This window comes from Macaca fascicularis, chromosome 12 (genome assembly GCF_037993035.2).
Source record: "Macaca fascicularis isolate 582-1 chromosome 12, T2T-MFA8v1.1".
NCBI classification, from domain to species: domain Eukaryota; kingdom Metazoa; phylum Chordata; class Mammalia; order Primates; family Cercopithecidae; genus Macaca; species Macaca fascicularis.
In genome coordinates this window covers 93102193-93122717 of record NC_088386.1, presented here as the reverse complement: position 1 = coordinate 93122717, position 20525 = coordinate 93102193, and the positions used below count along the sequence as shown (strand labels likewise).

The window sequence follows — 20525 nt, the reverse complement described above, 5'->3', positions numbered from 1 at the left end:
GTGAGACTCCATTTCAGGGGGGGAAAAAAAAAAGTAAATCCATGGCTTGGTATCAGTATCAATCATGTATTAATAAAGCTAAATTCAGTATGAAAATGCACCTACCTAGAAAATCTTGTTTCCCAAAATTCTCTGCAGGTTACTTGAAAAACAGAAAACAGCATAAGCTAGAAAACCCTAAAACCATCTTAAAATAACTAAAGACTAACCACTCATTTACATATTTTTATTTGGAAATGTTTATATCAGCACAAGGAAATAATTTTGGAGACACTGGATGTCATTAGTTTATTATAAAAGAGAACTATGGAAATTATTTACATGATGAAAGATTTCAGAACTTCAGTGGAATGGGCAGCTTCATGTTGATGCCATTTCAATAGTGATTTATTTCAGTCTAGGTACTTTCCAAGAATGTCACCATCTCTAAATAGGAAATAATCCTGCAAGTGAATAAACCGTTAGTTAAGACACCTAATCGCAAATATTTGACTTCTTTTTAGAATTGTTAAGTTTACACACCTTGTCATCTAGAACTACTTTGGTGCCTCCATACTCTGGCAGAAGAACTTTATCTCCAACTTTCACGCTAACCGGTTGAATCTCTCCACCCTTAAAAAAGGAAGGATGTTTATTAGCAAACATATCTAGTTCACCCAACATAAACAGTTAACTTTTAAATCACTACAACTAATGAAACACACTCACTCAAATTCAATTATATTAAAAATACACTTGGTGGCTAAGTGATACGATTCATACTAGAATTGCAGATCTTCACTCAAAAATACCACTGTAGTCACACTTTTGAAATAATACACAGTGGCTTAAACTAAAACCTGACTCCAATATAAAAGTTCAAGAAAATATTCTGGAAAAGCTAACTTTACTTAACTAAAGCTAACTTTGTAACTGTTAAATATTAACGTAACTTATCAACTATATGAAATAAACCTGCAACGGTAGCCAGCACCCAGGAAATGCCATATACAAATGGTCATCTTTTCCTTCAACATACAAAAATGTAATATTGTTTTGTTCCCTCCAAAGTACAGATTTGGGGAAAGGGACTGCAGCTAAGTGTCCACTCCCCAAAGTCTTCCTATTCCTTCCTAACTCCATGACAGCTCCTCAATACAGCTTTCCTCCTCAGAAGCAACTGGAACAATGCAGCTAACATTATTTGGCCCCAGCGGCATTTAGGCATTTACTGTGTATTTTGGCTGACATCTTTAGAAGCCTAAGGCCTAAATAGTTAACTGAGGAACATCTAAAACAGAGGTGTCCAATCCTTTGGCTTCCCTGGGCCACAGTGGAAGAATTGTGTTGGGCCACACATAAAGTACACTAACATTAACAGTAACTAATGAGCTTAAAAAAACTTGCAAAAGAAATGTTTTAAGAAAGTTTAGGGATTTGTGTTAGGTGGCATTCAAAGCTGTCCTGGGCTGCAGGTTGGACAAGACTAACCAACCTGTTCCTCGGATAGGTACACCAACTAAGGCCCCAACTGGTTAAGATTAGGGCAATGTCAATGTGTTAGGGGTTAAACGAATAGTCCAAGATTCCTCTCAATTCTTTTTTTTTTTTTTTTTTTTTTTTTGAGACAGAGTCTCACGCTGTTGCCCAGGCTGGAGTGCAGTGGCGCGATCTTGGCTCACTGCAAGCTCCGCCTCCCGGGTTCCCGCCATTCTCCTGCCTCAGCCTCCTGAGTAGCTGGGACTACAAGCGCCCGCCACCGCGCCCGGCTAATTTTTTGTATTTTTAGTAGAGACGGGGTTTCACTGTGGTCTCGATCTCCTGACCTTGTGATCCGCCCGCCTCGGCCTCCCAAAGTGCTGGGATTACAGGCTTGAGCCACCGCGCCCGGCCTCCTCTCAATTCTTAAATGCCCCCTCATTTTACCTTGAAGCACATCTTTTGTCTTTATTTATTTATTTGTTTAGATACTAGGTCTCACTATGTTGCCCAGACTGGTTTCGAACTCCTGAGCTCAAATGATCCTCTTGCTTTGGCCTCCCAAAATGCAAGGATTATAGGTGTGAGTCACCATGCATAGCATCTTTTGTCTTATTAAAAATTTAGAATGTAAGGCAAACACTGATCATACTAGGCTACCAAATTGCTATTGAAGGCTTTTTTCTTTTTGAGACGGAGTCTTGCCCTGTCGCACAGGCTGGAATGCAGTGGCGGGATCTCGGCTCCCTGCAACCTCCGCCTCCAGGGTTCAAATGATTCTCCTGCCTCAGCCTCCCCAGTAGCTGGGATTACAGGCGGATGCCAGCACACCCGGCTAATTTTTCTATCTTTAGTAGAGACAGGGTTTCACCATGTTGGTCAGGCTGGTCTTGAACTCCTGACCTTGTGATCCGCCCACTTCGGCCTCCCAAAGTGTTGGGATTACAGGCGTGAGCCACAGCGCCCGGCGTATTGAAGACAATTTTTAATACTCGAAACTATCACATAAAATAAACATCATAGCATTGGTCATATAAAATAAGCAACTTTATATTAGTCATTTCCCTTTAAGAAACAGATTAGAACCAAAGCAGTTAATTATCTTGGACATGACATAAATTCTACCTAATAGGAGACTTTTAATACTCCAGAATTACTCCTTTTCCCTCCACTGCACACTATAGAAAAAATAGTTCCACCGCAGCCCCCATTTACCTTTCCTTTAGAACCCGATCCAACAGCGACTACTGTTGCTTGCAATACTTTTCCTTGAGATTTTTCTGGAAGCATAATGCCTCCTTTGGTTACAGTTTCAGCAGCACTCCTTTCAACCAATACTCGGTCAAAGAGTGGAAGAAACTTTCTAAACGCTTGTCCTGCCTGTAGGAAGAGAAATGTTTTGAAACAAAAACTAAATGTAATCATATTATCAACAGGCAACGCCACCGTGTTGTATACATCTCAACACGTTTTGGCTTCGAAAGTTAACACCAAACCTCAGCTTATTCGTTAAGGAAACGCATTTGAATGTACTAACCAATATTCCAAGTTTAATTCCCGATTCCTTACATCTGTTAAGGGTCGTTGTCGCTCCTCTGGTGAGCAACCAGACCAGCTTTAAGGTCAACCTTAGTTTATCCAAGGTCAAATGTTTTCCTTCTTCAGGGTTTTCCAGAAATTTTCAAGAAACGCTGGGTCAATCTCCCTGCCTGGCACCATGCTTTTTACCCAAGATATTACACATCCACAAAGGCCCTGCAGAGCAGGTGGGACGCTGCGCTTGCATCCGGGTTCCCGCCACCTGCCTTACACACCCGCAGCACACGCGCGTGCAAAGAGCCCCCGGAGAAGAAAAGGGTCGGGCAGGCCTTGCCGCTCCAAGGTGCCGGCGGGCGCTGGTCACTGAGTGGCCACCAATCCCTCCCGCCTAGCCCAACAAAAGAGGGGCGTCAGTGATCCCCGTACGCCTCAGACAGGCCCGGGCCTGCGGGCTTCGGTGCCACGCGGGACTCACCATGACTCCCTCCGCCTCAGACTCGTACTCTGCTCTAGTGTAGCGCCGCAAGGAGAGACTCGCGGCAAGGAGAGACTCGCGGCGCAGCCCTGGCGACACGTGAAAAAACCGCCCAGCGCGCAGGCGCGCTCGCCCCAACCCCCGCCGCTAGCCCCCTCGCCCCTCCCCGCGAGAAAGGGCGGTCGCCCCGACGCGCGCCGCGATTCGCCCCAAGGGCCCTGCGCAGGCCGCTGACGCGAAGACTCGGAGGCGGAAGAAAAGAGGAGCTGTTTCTAGGCTTTTCTAGGCGCCCAGCCGAGGTGAAAGAACTACCCCTTCGTCCCCTCCCGGAAATGACGCGATTTTACCCTTGACCCGTAGGGAGCGCGGCACTTTCCGGAAAGTTCTGGAACTGAGCGCGGCCCGGGAACTAGCCTAAGCCGGCGGGAGAGGGCTGAGCGCGCTAGCACACCCTGCGCGGGTAGGGAGGGGCGGGGCTCGCGCGCAGGGTGTGCAGATTGCAGGGGCCCGGCTGACGGGAAGGGGGTGGGAGCTGCCTGCACACGTGGTGCCCCGGGGCGGGGGGAGAGGCGGAGGGAGGGGACACGGGCTCATTGCCGTGTGCGCCCTGCACTCTGTCCCTCACTCGCCGCCGACGACTTGTCTCGCCGCGCGCACGCCCCGCCGCCGCCCCGCAGGTATGCGGCCTTCCCACGCCGCCTTCCCCGGCGCCTGCGACCCCCAAGTGGGCCTTCCTCCTCTGAGGTCCTGCTGGAGGATGCGGGCGACGACAACCTGGAGTTCTGCACCGCACCGCAGGCCCAGGCCCACGGGTCCAGGCCTCCCGGGTCCAGGCCTCCCGGGTCCATGCGGGTTCCATCACGTGCGACGCGGATCCTGGACCTCGGCTGGGCGCAGGAGGGACAACTCACGGGGATTGAATTTGGGGGATTGTAGCCACTTAGGCCCGCTGGTGCAACCCGCGCCTGGTCGACTTCGGGGAACCGGGGAGGGTGGTGTACGCGAGGGAACCGCTTTTTTCCCCCGCAGCTAGCTGGGATACCGCGCCTTCACTCTTGACCTTGCTGGGGGCGTTCGGAAAGACGTGGGCCCGCGCCGAGTGGGCCGGGCCGCCGCCCCCAGCATCGCGGCCTTGCTGGCTGCTCTGATACAGTAGCCTTGGGTGGATCCATGGAGATACTTTGCTGAGCTGCTTTTTGCACCGCCAGGAATACTTTCAGCTTCCCTGGTCACTGGGATTTGTAACTTGCCTCTCTCCGGCTGACTTGGTTTCTCAGGGGCCACAGTTGGAGTGGGTCTGCCCACAAGGCCGTTTTCGCGGTGAAAGATTAACTCGTTTTTGGCGGCAGGGATAGGTGGCCGTGGGGAAGGAGCTGCATGTGCTTTGTGCTAGTGCTATAGGTCAGGCGCCGGGGCGGCTCTTTAGCTTGCGGTAGTGGCTGATGTTCCGAAGCTGCGGCGCCTTCCGTCATTCAGGTGTAGTGGCTGGCAGAGGTCAGCCAGGCTCACCATCTCACGTTGCTTGCTCTGTTGCACAGGTGCGCATGTTTGTGCTGCAGCGCATCATAGGTGGTAGTACTGATTATCTATTTGCTTCCATCCCCAGAAATGCTTCGGTTACCCACAGTCTTTCGCCAGATGAGACCGGTGTCCAGAGTACTGGCTCCTCATCTCACTCGGGCTTATGCCAAAGATGTAAAATTTGGTGCGGATGCCCGAGCCTTAATGCTTCAAGGTGTGGACCTTTTAGCCGATGCTGTGGCCGTTACAATGGGGCCAAAGGTATCAGTATTTTTATTTTATTATAATTATGGTAGTATTAATAGCATTTTGCTCACAAATAGTCGCACTGAACTGTTGAACAGTACTTTCGTATCCATTTTTGAGAACTCAGTTTACATGTAAGAATTCTGAAGTATTGGTTAACTTTTTTTTTCTTAGACATGATCTTAAAGCTTAAACTGCTTCAGCCAGATTTTCGAAACTAGTTTGTTCAATGTGTGATGTAATCGGGTAGTAACATAGCTCAAGATGGATTCTTAAACTCGAGGTAGAATTTTGCTTGCCTAAGTTAAAATTTGGATCCTTTCTGAGTAGTTCATGCCAAGTGTAGAGAGAAGAGTTTAACTTATCTTCCATAATCCCTCAGGTATGTGCTTGTAGGTGCTAAATTTTTTTTTTTTTTTTGGTTTATTGTAAAATGTACACAACATAAAATTACCATTAAGTGTGCACTTTGGGGACATGGGGACATTAATTACATTTATGTTGTGCAGTCACCACCACCATCCATCTCCAAAACTTTTTATATGGGAAAATTGTAATTTTGTACTCATTATACAGTAGCTTCCCATTCTCTCCTCCACCTCAAGATGCTAGTTTTACCTATCGGTTTTCTGCTGTTCTCTTGTTCCGAAGCATATTTAAAATAAGTCTCATTTAATAGGGGTAATATTTTGAGGGGGGCTTTGAAGGTGGTGTGCGGTCAAGTGGTGCTTCATTTCAGTTTGAAGACAGTTCAGATATCAAGTGATCCAAACAACTGCATAAAACACAACATTTGCACACCTCACGAATAGAAAGTAGCAGCTTTAGTTCAAATCCAAAGGATGGTCAATAACTGTGCCATGGTTGAAGTTGTATGTTGAGTGAACTTGGAAGAGCACACTACTTGCCTTGATGGTTAATATTTTAAACGAATTTTAAAACAAGTCACATTGCTTTAAAAGATAACAGGCACTAACTAAAACTTAGGTATAAGTGATAGGAAGATTGTTTTATTCTTTGTCTTGTGTTCTTGTTCATTTTATAAGATGACAAATTTTAGTCCCTAGTATTTTAATCTTCTAAATTACTTAGTTCAAAATTATGCTCTTGGCAGAGAAACAGGTCATTCTGTCTGTAGACAAAGAATGTCGATAAACTTGCCCTTGAGATTCATGCTGCAAGACTGATAAAAATGACACAACTTATGTGGAGACTTTGAAGTAGTTGCTTTATTATGAAGACTGCTCATTTTTTAAAATATAAGTAATCCTTAGGGTATGTGTGATCCTGTTACATTTTTTTTCTTGTAGGGAAGAACAGTGATTATTGAGCAGAGCTGGGGAAGTCCCAAAGTAACAAAAGATGGTGTGACTGTTGCAAAGTCAATTGACTTAAAGGATAAATATAAAAACATTGGAGCTAAACTTGTTCAAGATGTTGCCAATAACACAAATGAAGAGGCTGGGGATGGCACTACCACTGCTACTGTACTGGCACGCTCTATAGCCAAGGAAGGCTTCGAGAAGATTAGCAAAGGTGCTAATCCCGTGGAAATCAGGAGAGGTAGGAATGTCTATTGTCACTACAGTGTTCTAAACTTCAGTGTGCTTTAAGGCATTGATTCCTTGGAGCTAAGGAGAGTGTCTGTTACTTTAGGAAATTGATCCTTCTCTCATTCCTCTTGGCCTGGAGAAATCTTAAACTGGGTTTTCCTTTAGCAAGTAGTGATTGAATGCCTGGCTGTATGGTGGGTAGGTACTGTTAGGTAATTTTGATGTTTTACTTAGTTGGTTTCTTTTGTTTTTAGAGACAGGGTCTTGCTCTGTAGCCTAGGCTGGACTGCACTGGAACTCCTGGACTCAAGCAATCCTCCTGCTTCAGCCTCCAAGTAGCTGGGACTACTACAGGCACTCACCACCATTCCTGGCTAATTTTTAGTTTAGTTTTGTAGAAAGTAAGATTGAATACACTGGATCATTCAGAATGTCAGAAAGTAATGTTTTTTGTTTTTTGTTTTTTGTTTTTTGAGACGGAGTCTCACTCTGTAGCCCAGGCTGGAGTGCAGTGGCCGGATCTCAGCTCACTGCAAGCTCCGCCTCCCAGGTTCACGCCATTCTCCGGCCTCAGCCTCCAGAGTAGCTGGGACTACAGGCGCCCGCCACCTCGCCCGGCTAGTTTTTTGTATTTCTTTAGTAGAGACGGGGTTTCACGGTGTTAGCCAGGATGGTCTCGATCTCCTGACCTCGTGATCCGCCCGTCTCGGCCTCCCAAAGTGCTGGGATTACAGGCTTGAGCCACCGCGCCCGGCAGAAAGTAATGTTTTCCTCAGTTTATTTTTTTTTATTTTTTTGAGACAGTCTCGCTCTGTCCCCCAGGCTGGAGTACTGTGGCGTGATCTACGCTTACTGCAAGCTCCGCCTCCCAGGTTCACGCCTCCCAAGTGAACCTCCTGCCTCAGCCTCCCGAGTAGCTGGGACTACAGGTGCCCACCACCATGCCCAGCTAATTTTCTTTATTTTTTAGTAGAGATGAGGTTTCACCGTGTTAGCCAGGATGGTCTCGATCTCCTGACCTCGTGATCTGCCTGCCTCGGCCTCCCAAAGTGCTGGGATTACAGGCATGAGCCACCGCGCCCGGCCCATTAGTTTATTTTTTCTTAATAGCACACACCGTGTTATTGGTTTGTGTTTTGTTAGTGCTTGTAACTGGAGTGCAACTTAATTAACAGATTTGCTCCTCAGCATGAACTTCATGGCAGTGTAGACTTAAATTCTAGTCCCATCTTTGTCATTTATTAGCTGTGTGCTAAGACTTGGTTTTCCTATCAGCAGAATTGCTGTGTATATCCAGCGTATGTTAGGGTTGAAACCAGGAACCCTCTTGTGAGTGAAGGTGGGGGAGCTATTGATAATTTTTTGTCAGAATTGGCATACTAATGTATCATTACCTCATATATTTCAATGTTTATGGACCAAGTGACTACACTTCACTAAAAGCAATTTTTTTTTTTTTTTTTTTTTTTTTTGAGACGGAGTCTCGCTCTGTAGCCCAGGCTGGAGTGCAGTGGCCGGATCTCAGCTCACTGCAAGCTCCGCCTCCCGGGTTCACGCCATTCTCCTGCCTCAGCCTCCCGAGCAGATGGGACTACAGGCGCCCGCCACCTCGCCCGGCTAGTTTTTTGTATTTTTTAGTAGAGACGGGGTTTCACCGGGTTAGCCAGGATGGTCTCGATCTCCTGACCTCGCGATCCACCCGTCTCGGCCTCCCAAAGTGCTGGGATTACAGGCTTGAGCCACCGCGCCTGGCTACTAAAAGCAATTTTACTGTAAATCACTAACAAGTATTAAGGTTATGAAGAGGACTTCCCAACACTTTGCATTGGATTTTTTTTGAAGTAACATTTCTCAAACAACAAGAGAGCTAGCACTACTCCCAGTTGAGCAAAATAGGACTGTTAAGAGTGATGTAAAACAAAAATATTTTGTTAGTTCATAATACATACTAAATTGAGGGGTTTTCAGATAATTGACACCTGCAGAGGCATAGTCACAACAGATTCCTATCACTTAAGAACTATACTTCTTGTTGAAAATAAGGGAGTGTTAACCATTTTGGTCCTTTTTTGCATCATCTAATGGACATGAGAAGTGTTGGGGACCCTACTGAAAACAGGCAGCATGATTGAGTTAGGAATAATTTGCATAGGATGAGTTCAGTGGTGAGACTCTTGAAACTATACATATCTACCTTGTTTTAGTCCTATTTTCTTTTTTTTTTTTTTTTTTTTTTTTGAGACGGAGTCTCGCTCTGCCACCCAGGCTGGAGTGCAGTGGCCTGATCTCAGCTCACTGCAAGCTCCGCCTCCCGGGTTCACGCCATTCTCCTGCCTCAGCCTCCCGAGGAGCTGGGACTACAGGCGCCCGCCACCTCGCCCGGCTAGTTTTTTGTATTTTTTAGTAGAGACAGGGTTTCACCGTGTCAGCCAGGATGGTCTCGATCTGACCTCGTGATCCGCCCGTCTCGGCCTCCCAAAGTGCTGGGATTACAGGCTTGAGCCACCAGGCCCGGCCTTAGTCCTATTTTCAAAATTTTGGCATTGTGAGATTTTATTTACTGTGTGAACCTAAAGTTACTGTTTAAGTACATGCCATGCAACTCTGTGTTATTAAGAAGCACTGTCTCAGAAGCTGTGTGTAAATTTAATATTAAGGCACTAAAGACCAAGCATAGGTACATGCCTGTAATCCCAGCTACATGGGAAGCTGAGGTGGGAGGATCACTTGAGCCCAGGAGTTCAAGACCAGCTTTGGCAACATAGTGAGACTTTGTCTACAAAAATAAAACGAGCTGAGCACGGTGGCTTGAGCCTGTGGTCTCAGCTGCTCCCTTGAGCCCAGGGTGTCAGGGCTTCAGTGAGCCGTGATCTGTGCTACTGCACTCCAGCCTGGGCGACAGAACAAGGCCCTGTCTCAAAAAAAATAATAAAAATAAATTTAAGGCATTAAAATATTTGTAACGAATCTCAAGATTTCTACTTGACTTAGAAGCCATGAGAGAAACAAACATTGTAATGACATATTGTTGAACTAGGTGTGATGTTAGCTGTTGATGCTGTAATTGCTGAACTTAAAAAGCAGTCTAAACCTGTGACCACCCCTGAAGAAATTGCACAGGTAAGGACTTAACATGTTATATGTGTTTTTAAAAAAATTTAATGGCATGTGTAATTTTTTTTTCCTTGATCACACCAATGTCAGAATAACAATACTACGCAATCATCAATATTAGAATCATTGTTTCTTACTGCTAAAACCTTTGAAAAGAATAGTGACCCTAATGGTTGTCATTTAGTTCTGCATGTGGTTGTCATTTTATTTTTTTATTTTTTTATTTTTATTTTTTTGAGACGGAGTCTCAATCTGTCACCCAGGCTGGAGTACAGTGGCCGGATCTCAGCTCACTGCAAGCCCCGCCTCCCGGGTTTAGGCCATTCTCCTGCCTCAGCCTCCCGAGTAGCTGGGACTACAGGTGCCCGCCACCACGCCCGGCTAATTCTTTGTATTTTTAGTAGAGACGGGGTTTCACCGTGTTAGCCAGGATGGTCTCGATCTCCTGACCTCATGATCCGCCCGTCTCGGCCTCCCAAAGTGCTGGGATTACAGGCTTGAGCCACCGCGCCCGGCCGTGTGGTTGTCATTTTAGTTCAACATGGCTGTAAAATGGATTTGTATGTTGTGAAAATGTTCTTAGCCATTGTCAAAGGTGCATAAATTTTGTCAGTTTGTAATGAAGTCAGCATTTTTAAACTTTTTGTTACAAGAATAGTTTTGTTTTTTGTTTTTTTTTTTTTTTTGAGACGGAGTCTCGCTCTGTCGCCCAGGCTGGAGTGCAGTGGCCGGATCTCAGCTCACTGCAAGCTCCGCCTCCCGGGTTTATGCCCTTCTCCTGCCTCAGCCTCCTGAGTAGCTGGGACTACAGGCGCCCACCACCATGCCCGGCTAGTTTTTTGTGTTTTTTTTTTAATAGAGACGGGGTTTCACCGTGTTAGCCAGGATGGTCTCGATCTCCTGACCTCGTTATCCGCCCGTCTCGGCCTCCCAAAGTGCTGGGATTACAGGCTTGAGCCACCGCGCCCGGCCAAGAATAGTTTTATATATCATATTCTTCAAAACAATGTAGTCAAATAATGAATCAGAAAAGAGCAAAGAACCAGTGTTTCATGAAAACTACCATAACGTAAATTCCCCTTCTCTCCCCTGAATGGAAGTATCAATTTGGAAGTTACTAGGAAAAGGTAAGGGAACTGACTAAGGACACCACCCTTACCTTTTATTGAAGAGTAACTTGATTATTTCAGGTTGCTACAATTTCTGCGAATGGAGACAAAGAAATTGGCAATATCATCTCTGATGCAATGAAAAAGGTTGGAAGAAAGGGTGTCATCACAGTAAAGGCAAGTGTGTTTGTATTTTTAAAGATAGTTTGAGTTATCTGATGATCAAAAGTTTGAGTTATCTGATGATCAAAACTGAATTTTCCAAATAGAAAAATTCTGTGTTTTAAAAACAGTGCTTTTTTATTCCTTCATATGTAGTCTCAGCACATGTATAGAATAAAGTACTTACTGTGTTTTATGTGAATTCGCCTTTACTCCATGAAATGAATCCATCTTAACTTAAATGATTATTCAAATAAGCACTTCTTGGAATTTTTTGCAGAAGTGTAATTGGATGTCCTGGGCTTTTTCATACTCCACCCTACATCTCTTATGGCCAGAGGAGTCTGTTTTTATTAATCTGGCCTGTAATTCCATGTTTTGTTTTCAATGAAATCAATATACCTAATTCTTTGATATTTCATAGGATGGAAAAACACTGAATGATGAATTAGAAATTATCGAAGGCATGAAGTTTGATCGAGGCTATATTTCTCCATACTTTATTAATACATCAAAAGGTAAGAACAAATCAATAACTGAGTAATTATTATTATTTTTTATTATTTTAGGCAGAGTCTCATTTTCTGTGGCCCAGGCTGGAGTGCAGTGGCGAGATGCAGTGGCGCATTGCTTACTGCAACCTCCGCCTCCTGGGTTCGAGTGATTCTCCTGCCTCAGTCTCCCGAGCAGCTGGGATTACAGGCACACGCCACCATGCCAACCTGATTTTTGTATTTTTAGTAGAGATGGGGTTTCACCAAGTTGGCCAGGCTGGTCTCTTAACTCCTGACCTCAGGTGATCCACCTGCCTTGGCCTCCCAAAGTGCTGGGATTACAGGTATGAAGTACCATGCCTGGCTAATTTTTGTATTTTTAATAGAGACAGGGTTTAGCCATGTTGACCAGGCTGGTTTTGAACGCTTGGCCTCAAGTCATCTGCCTGCTTTGGCCTACTGAAATGTTTAAAATATACTTTCTTAATGTGTGTCAAACTATAGGTATTAGTTGGTGTCATACTCTAAAAAATAAATGTGTATATTCCAAAAGTTAATGCATATTAGACATGAAGGAGGAAAACAAACTCACTGATCAATTTTAAAATGTATTGGAACCTTGGTTTAGCTTTTCACTTAAATACATTGCAGTCATTTTTTGTATATTTTTGAAATCTTCATTATTTTTACAGGTCAGAAATGTGAATTCCAGGATGCCTATGTTCTGCTGAGTGAAAAGAAAATTTCTAGTGTCCAGTCCATTGTACCTGCTCTTGAAATTGCCAATGCTCACCGTAAGCCTTTGGTCATAATCGCTGAAGACGTTGATGGAGAAGCTCTAAGTACACTCGTCTTGAATAGGTAATAGGCAGTGGTATTTGATGATTTATATTTCTGGGTCAAAGACAGAATTATTTCTGTTTCTATTCGCAGTCTCCATCATGTGTACCTCCACATTTGATCCAGTTGTGTTTGTATCTAGAATTGTCATTGTGTAAATCAGATGTGCTCTATGTATCCTTATGGTTCTGTTTTTGAAAGGGACCCCAAATTCTTTACTATTTTGCCCAGCTGTCACGTAGAACAGACTGATTTAGCACATTGGTACCTTTCTATATTTTGCAAGTGTTTACAGTTGTTTTGAAGGTACATGACTGGATCTTGTAATTTTTTTGTTTGTTTGTTTGAGATGGAGTCTCACTCCATGGCCCAGGCTAGAGTGTAGTGGCATAATCGTGGCTCACTACAATCTCCATCTCCTGGGTTCAAGCAATTCTTCTGCCTCAGCCTCCCGAGCAGCTGGGACTACAGGCATGTGCCACCACACCTGACTAATTTTTGTATTTTTAGTAGAGACAGGGTTTCACCATATTGACCAGGCTGGTCTCAAACTCCTGACCCGTGATCTGCCCACCTTAGCCTTCCAAAGTGCTGGGAATTACAGGTGTGAGCCACTGCTCCCGGCTTGTAATTTTTTTTTTTTTTTTTTTTTTTGGCGACAGAGCCTCAGTCTGCCTCCCAGGCTGGAGTGCAGTGGCTCAATCTTGGCTCAAGCCTCCTGGGTTCAAGTGTGAATCTTTTTTTTTTTTTTTTTAAAGGTTTTTCTGGTTAAAAATATGTATATTTTCAGAATATTATTTTGCATAGAACAGGGAAGTAAACAACTAACATTCCAAATAACTCAAATGGGCCAGGCACAGTGGCTCACATCTATAATCCCAGCACTTGGGGAGGCACAGGCAGGTGGATCACCTGAGATCAGGAGTTCGAGACCAGCCTGGTCAACGTAGTGAAACCCCATATCTACTAAAAATATAAAAATTAGCAGAGCTTGGCGGTGCACGCCTGTAATCCCGGCTACTCAGAGGCTGAGGCAGGACAATCGCTTGAATCCAGGAGGCAGAAGTTGCAGTGTTCCGAGATTGTGCCACTGCACTCCAGCCTGGGCAACAAAGTGAGACTCTGTCTCTAAATAAATAACTGAGATGTAAGTGTATTTCACCATCGAATATTTTTTATTTGTTTTGAGAGACAGACTCTGTCACCCAGGCTGGGCTGCTGTGGCATGATCATAGCTCACAGAAGCCTTGAACTCTTGGTGTCAAGCAATCCTCCTGCCTCAGCCTCCCAAGTAGCTGGGACTACACACTTGCACAAGCACACTTGGCTGATCTTTTAATTCTAAGGGCATTATTAAAATGTTTGTTCTTCCTTATCTGAGAATTGAAGTATGTCAGAAGCAAGACTTTTCTTTCCATTTCATTATAGTAGAAATGCACAAATTAGGAGGTATGTTTTAGACATTACATGTGTTGATGTGACGCAAAAGCTCTAATGAGCTGCCTTACCCTGGAACGTTTTTCTTAGCTTGGATTTGCTTTGTTGGAGGGATTAAGAAAAGACTTGGCCAGGAGCGGTGATTCATGCCTGTAATCTCAGCACTTTGGGAGGCTGAGGCAGGTGGATCATGAGGCCAGGAGATGGAGACCATCCTGGCTAACATGGTGAAATCCCATCTCTAGTAAAAATACAAAAAAAAATTAGCTGAGCGTGGTGGCAGGCACCTGTAGTCCCAGCTACTTGGGAGGCTGAGGCAGGAGAATGGCGTAAACCTGGGAGGCAGAACTTGGCAGTGAGCCGAGATCTCACCTTAAAGACTTGAGGCCAGAAAAAAACAAGTCTACGGAGTTTTCATTAGGCCATTTAACTGCTAGTTGAAAACTGGGATATCCAGTTTACATAGCATATAGCTTATTCCTCTAATTTTTATTTGGGTCCTTAATAAAATAGACCAGCTGTCTTGAAGTTTGAACATTCCTTCTGTTTCACAATCTGTTCTCAAATGGACATTTGATTGCACATTCTAAGTATTCATTTACCTGGCAAAAATTTCAGGTGAGCTTAACAATACTGTCAGCTTTTTGTATAACATTTATAAAAGAAGTGAATTCAGAACATTGCTCATTCAAAACTCAGCATTAATACAATCTATGGAGTAGATGTTTATTAAATGACCCTCAAATGTAGTATTTAGTAATTATTTTTCTACCATTCATAATAGTTAATCACTGTATCCTATAACTTATTGTGATGTGATTTTTGCTGCTCAGCCTCCCGAGTAGTGGGGATTACAGGTGCCTGCTACCGCATTTGGCTGATGTTTGTATTTTTAGTAGAGACGGGGTTTCACCATCTTGGCCAGGCTGGTCTCAAACTCCTGACCTCGTGAGCCACCACGCCCGGCAAGGCCAACAGTTTATTAAGAAGATAAACAGATATGAACAAGTATAGATTAATAGAAAATAGCCTTAACTGTCTCACATCTTTCCTGTCTTAATTTGATCAAAAATTGCTAGGAAGCAAAAAAAAAAAAGCAAAAACCAAACCAGATTACTTAGGGAGTCCTAAGTAATCTAAGTAGTAACAGAGCTTGAGGGGAATTTAAACAGAGGCATTTTTATTTCATTTAAATCTTACTGTCAACTATTCTTAACAGGCTAAAGGTTGGTCTTCAGGTTGTGGCAGTCAAGGCTCCAGGGTTTGGTGACAATAGAAAGAACCAGCTTAAAGATATGGCTATTGCTACTGGTGGTGCAGTAAGTAAAATAAATGCGATAATGGTTTGCTGAATGTTTATACTTGTCTGAAATTTATAGATAGTTTAACATTTTTCACAATTAGATACTACAGCTATCTGTTTCTGTTGGCTCTTTGGAAGGTAGGGGTTGGATTAAATTCCCTTTAATTAGCTACGAGGCCACGAGTCTGGCCTAAGAATGGGCTTTTATTGACTATTCTATATTCACTAAATCTTACTGACTGAATAAGGGGTTTCTTTTTTTTTTTTTTTTTTTTTTTTTTTGAGACAGGGTGTCTTGATCTGTCACCCAGGCTGGAATGCAGTGGCACAATCTTGGCTCACTGCAACCTGCGCCTCCCGGGTTCAAGCAATCCTCCTGTCTCAGCCTCCCAAGTAGCTGGGACTACAGGTGCAGTACCATGCCCAGCTAATTTTTTTACTTTTAGTAATGGTGGGTCTCACTATGTTGCCTAGGCTTCTCAAACTCCTGGACTCAAGCAATATGCCTGCCTCTGCCTCCCAAAGTCCTGGGATCTGTTTTCAGTTTTGAAAGATAAAAGTGTGTGCTACAAATGATGTAGGACTTGAGAGTCAAGGCCTATGGTCTTGTCCTGGCTCTACCAGTAAGTGTGACCTTGGATGTTTTTTTCTCAAGTAAGGCTAATAATAATTACCAGAGTTGGGAGAATTGAGAAGTTGGAAATGCAATGGAAGACTATACTCAAGTCTTGTTCTGGACTAACAATGATCTTACAGTCTCTCATTTCAAAGAATATTTCAAGATGATTCTCTTGCCTGGTATATTAATAAACTTGGTATAATGGTAGAAACTGTAACCTACAGCTGGTTTACGTTTAACTCATTTTGTAGGTGTTTGGAGAAGAGGGGTTGACCATAAATGTTGAAGACGTTCAGCCTCATGACTTAGGAAAAGTTGGAGAGGTCATTGTGACCAAAGATGATGCCATGCTCTTAAAAGGAAAGGGTGACAAGGTTAAAATTGAAAAACGTATTCAAGAAATCATTGAGCAGTTAGATGTCACAACTAGTGAATATGAAAAGGAAAAACTGAATGAACGGCTAGCAAAACTTTCAGATGGAGTAGCTGTGCTGAAGGTAAGATTCATTATTATGAATAAGTTTTTTGGGTTCTGAGTCCAAGAATGATTGTCCTTCTGTAGTATTCCCCAGTAGTACCATGGAACTAAACAAATATTTGAGGAATTAATAGTGGAATTTTGTTTTGTTTTGTGGGTTTTGTTTTTTTTTTTTTTTTTTTTTTGAGACAGAGTCTTGCTCTGTCGCTCAGGCTGGAGTGCAGTGGCTGGATCTCAGCTCACTGCAAGCTCCGCCTCCCGGGTTTACGCCATTCTCCTGCCTCAGCCTCCTGAGTAGCTGGGACTACAGGCGCCCGCCACCACGCCTGGCTGGTTTTTGTGTAATTTTTTTTAGTAGAGATGGGGTTTCACCGTGTTAGCCAGGATGGTCTCAATCTCCTGACCTCATGATCCGCCCGTCTCGGCCTCCCAAAGTGCTGGGATTACAGGCTTGAGCCACTGCGCCCGGCCTTGTTTTGTTTTAAGCCCTCCGTCACCTAGGCTGGGATGCAGTGGTGCAATCTTGGCTCGCTGCAACTTCCGCCTCCTGGGTTCAAGCAAACCTCCTGCCTCAGCCTCCCGAGTAGCTGGGATTACAGGTGCTTGCCACCATGCCTGGCTAATTTTGTATTTTTCGTGGAGACAGGGTTTCACCATGTTGGCCAGGCTGGTCTCAAACTCCTGACCTCAAGTGATGCACTCACCTCAGCCTCCCAAAGTGCTAGGATTACAGGTGTGAGCTACCATGCCCACCCCAGGATTGCTTTTTAAGTAAACTGCTTTTAAATGACTTGGCAATTAGCATCTTGAATGAAGAGGCCATACTAACTGAAATTCTTTCATCTTTAGGTTGGTGGGACAAGTGATGTTGAAGTGAATGAAAAGAAAGACAGAGTTACAGATGCACTTAATGCTACAAGAGCTGCTGTTGAAGAAGGCATTGTTTTGGGAGGGGGTTGTGCCCTGCTTCGATGCATTCCAGCCTTGGACTCATTGACTCCAGCTAATGAAGATCAAAAAATTGGTAAAAAGTTACCTTTTAAATGAGTTTGTGGCCTGATTTTAGTGTTTCTGTTAGAATAATAATGTTGCAGTCCCCTAAATGGAACAGCACATCCATTTCCTGAATAACAGAAGTAGAATAGTGCTAATGTCAGAGCTAAACATGCATCACATCTTTTTCAGAGGAAATTATTTGACCTGTAGTAGGATTGGGATTTCCCTACATCAATATCCTCACAAATTATAAATGTGTTATAATATTTACAAATGAAAGTATTAAAATTTTGCTGAAATTTCTTTGTAGGTATAGAAATTATTAAAAGAACACTCAAAATTCCAGCAATGACCATTGCTAAGAATGCAGGTGTTGAAGGATCTTTGATAGTTGAGAAAATTATGCAGAGTTCCTCAGAAGTTGGTTATGATGCTATGGCTGGAGATTTTGTGAATATGGTGGAAAAAGGAATTATTGACCCAACAAAGGTAAATAGTTGAACACTTTCTAAAAATTCTTTTGTTGTTCATTTTGTTAATATCCCCACATCCCAAATCTTTGGTCACCAGAAAAATAGTCTAATAGCAGTAGCAACAGCAGTAGCACTTGTGCCCATCAACAATTCTCATGTACATCTTCAGAACCTAGATATTTATTTATTTTTTTATTTTTTATTTTTTTTTTTTTGAGACAGAGTCTCGCTGTGTCTCCCAGGCTGGAGTGCAGTGGCGTGATCTCGGCTCACTGCAAGCTCCGCCTCCCGGGTTCACACCATTCTCCCACCTCAGCCTCCCAAGTAGCTGGGACTACAGGCGCCCGCCACCACGCCCGGCTAGTTTTTTGTATTTTTAATAGAGACGGGGTTTCACCATGTTAGCCAGGATAGTCTCGATCTCCTGACCTCGTGATCCACCCGCCTCGGCCTCCCAAAGTGCTGGGATTACAGGCTTGAGCCACCGCGCCCGGCCGAACCTAGATATTTAATACTCCACTAAAAGGAAGGGGGATTCCTTGAGTAGCAGTTGAGTCCATGCCTGGAGGCAGGAAAAAATCAGGATGGATCTGGAACACCCTGTTCCTGCCTGGCCAGTAAGAATACTTTCCAAGATACCCAGAACAGGGTTTTGTTTCATTTTTGAGACAGAGTTTTGTTCTTGTTGCCCAGGCTGGAGTGCAATGGCACGATCTCGGCTCACAGCAACCTCCACCTCCTGGGTTCAAGCGATTCTCCTGCCTCAGCCTCCTGAGTAGCTGGAATTATAGGCATGCGCCACCATGCCTGGCTAATTTTTGTATTTTTAGTAGAGATGGGGTCTTACCATGTTGGCTAGGCTGGTGTTGAACTCCTAACCTCATCTACCTGCCTCGGCCTCCCAAAGTGCTGGGATTACAGGGGTGAGCCACCATGCCCAGACAGAAATTTTCAGTAAGTCTTGCTCATATTTTACTAAGGGAAAACTAATGTTTAATTAAACTTTTTTCTAGGTTGTGAGAACTGCTTTATTGGATGCTGCTGGTGTGGCCTCTCTGTTAACTACAGCAGAAGTTGTCGTCACAGAAATTCCTAAAGAAGAGAAGGACCCTGGAATGGGTGCAATGGGTGGAATGGGAGGTGGTATGGGAGGTGGCATGTTCTAACTCCTAGACTAGTAGTGCTTTACCTTTATTAATGAACTGTGACAGGAAGCCCAAGGCAGTGTTCCTCACCAATAACTTCAGAGAAGTCAGTTGGAGAAAATGAAGAAAAAGGCTGGCTGAAAATCACTATAACCATCAGTTACTGGTTTCAGTTGACAAAATATATAATGGTTTACTGCTGTTATTGTCCATGCCTACAGATAATTTATTTTGTATTTTTGAATAAAAAACATTTGTACATTCCTGATAATGGGTACAAGAGCCATGTACCAATGTACTGCTTTCAACTTAAATCACTGAGGCATTTTTACTACTATTCTGTTAAAATCAGGATTTTAGTGCTTGCCACCACCAGATGAGAAGTTAAGCAGCCTTTCTGTGGAGAGTGAGAATAATTGTGTACAAAGCAGAGAAATATCCAATTATGTGACAACCTTTGTGTAATAAAAATTTGTTTAAAGTTAATAATTGTGTTAGCCTTTCCATGATTAGAAGATACTGAAAAATGAAAGCCAGTTGAAGGGGCAGACTGGCATGTGTATAAAACATCCTACTTATGATATTTTCATGTTTCTCTTTGTTGTAGACTGAACTACATTATTCCATTGATAATGGGGAAAGACAGTTTCTATTTTCCCCTGTGCAAGGATTTTACAGCTCTCTTGGAGAGAGACCTCCAAGAGAGCTGTAAAATCTGGGAGGTTGGAAGGAACTCCACCTCAGCGTGGCCTTTGGGCTGCTGCTGCAAGCAAGGCATTGAGGCAAATATTTCTGCTGTCCTTACCTTGGACAGAAGTAGAGGGGAAAAATAAAGTCCATCATCACGTGAAAGAGTCACTTGAAATCCTATACCTAGAATACCTTTGGCTTTGGTAATTTGATTGTGTTTGGGGTACAAAAAAAAGATCTATTTGATAGCACAACGGGATGACTATAGTCAATTGTATATTCAAAAATAATGTAATTGGATTGTAACAAAGGACAAATGCTTGAGGGGCTAATACCCCTTTCTCCATGATATGATTATTTCACATTGCATGCCTACATCAGAACGTCTCTTGTACCCCATAAATAAATACACCTGCTATGTACCCACAGAAATGTTTTTAAAAGGCAGAATTGGTCAGCAGATGAGAGGGGATTGAAAAAAGGCATGTTAACTGAAAAAATCTTGTCTAGAATGTAGTTTGGGCTGCAAAAGTGGCAAGCAAGCAAACGAGTAAAAGAAATCTAGGGAGATAATTTACATCTTAAGAGTCCAACTAGTTTATTAGAAGACCAGTAAAGACTAAGAAACACCTGGACTTAGTTCGTATTAGAGCAGGGAGAGTGACAGGAGAATCTAGAGATTAACAGGAGGGGAAAAATTAACCAAGTGTTTGCTATGCATTAGACATCAGGATAGGTAATTTTAACCCTCATTGTTACGTTTGGGAGCTACATTTATATAAACTGAGACTCTGAAAGTCTAACTGCCAGCCGGGCACCGTGGCTCATGCTTGTAATCCCAGTACTTAGGGAGGCAAGTAGATCACCAGGTCT

General features: G+C 43.6%; 2 protein-coding genes across 5 annotated transcripts; one reads left to right on the top strand and one right to left on the bottom strand.

The window, feature by feature from the left end:
- Positions 1 to 212: 212 nt before the first annotated feature.
- HSPE1 (heat shock protein family E (Hsp10) member 1) lies at positions 213 to 3535 on the bottom strand. The gene is made up of 4 exons (XM_065525827.2): positions 3473 to 3535; positions 2674 to 2838; positions 523 to 612; positions 213 to 443 (listed from the first exon to the last, which is right to left on the bottom strand). Exons 1-4 carry the CDS (start codon positions 3473 to 3475, stop codon positions 393 to 395), a joined length of 309 nt encoding a protein of 102 aa, XP_065381899.1. The 5' UTR covers positions 3476 to 3535; the 3' UTR covers positions 213 to 392.
- Positions 3536 to 3618: 83 nt separating this feature from the next.
- HSPD1 (heat shock protein family D (Hsp60) member 1) lies at positions 3619 to 19448 on the top strand. Of its 4 annotated transcripts, none has more exons than XM_005573828.5 (12): positions 3619 to 3771; positions 5079 to 5254; positions 6550 to 6802; positions 9830 to 9912; positions 11097 to 11192; positions 11602 to 11695; positions 12364 to 12532; positions 15168 to 15267; positions 16122 to 16367; positions 17198 to 17372; positions 17655 to 17833; positions 18831 to 19448. In XM_005573828.5, exons 2-12 carry the CDS (start codon positions 5081 to 5083, stop codon positions 18981 to 18983), a joined length of 1722 nt encoding a protein of 573 aa, XP_005573885.1. In that variant the 5' UTR covers positions 3619 to 3771; positions 5079 to 5080; the 3' UTR covers positions 18984 to 19448. The 4 variants fall into 4 exon arrangements, with proteins under 4 accessions (XP_005573885.1, XP_015288015.1, XP_005573884.1 ...); XM_015432529.4 differs by lacking the exon at positions 3619 to 3771 and adding an exon at positions 3843 to 3932; XM_005573827.5 differs by lacking the exon at positions 3619 to 3771 and adding an exon at positions 4091 to 4149.
- Positions 19449 to 20525: the final 1077 nt, after the last annotated feature.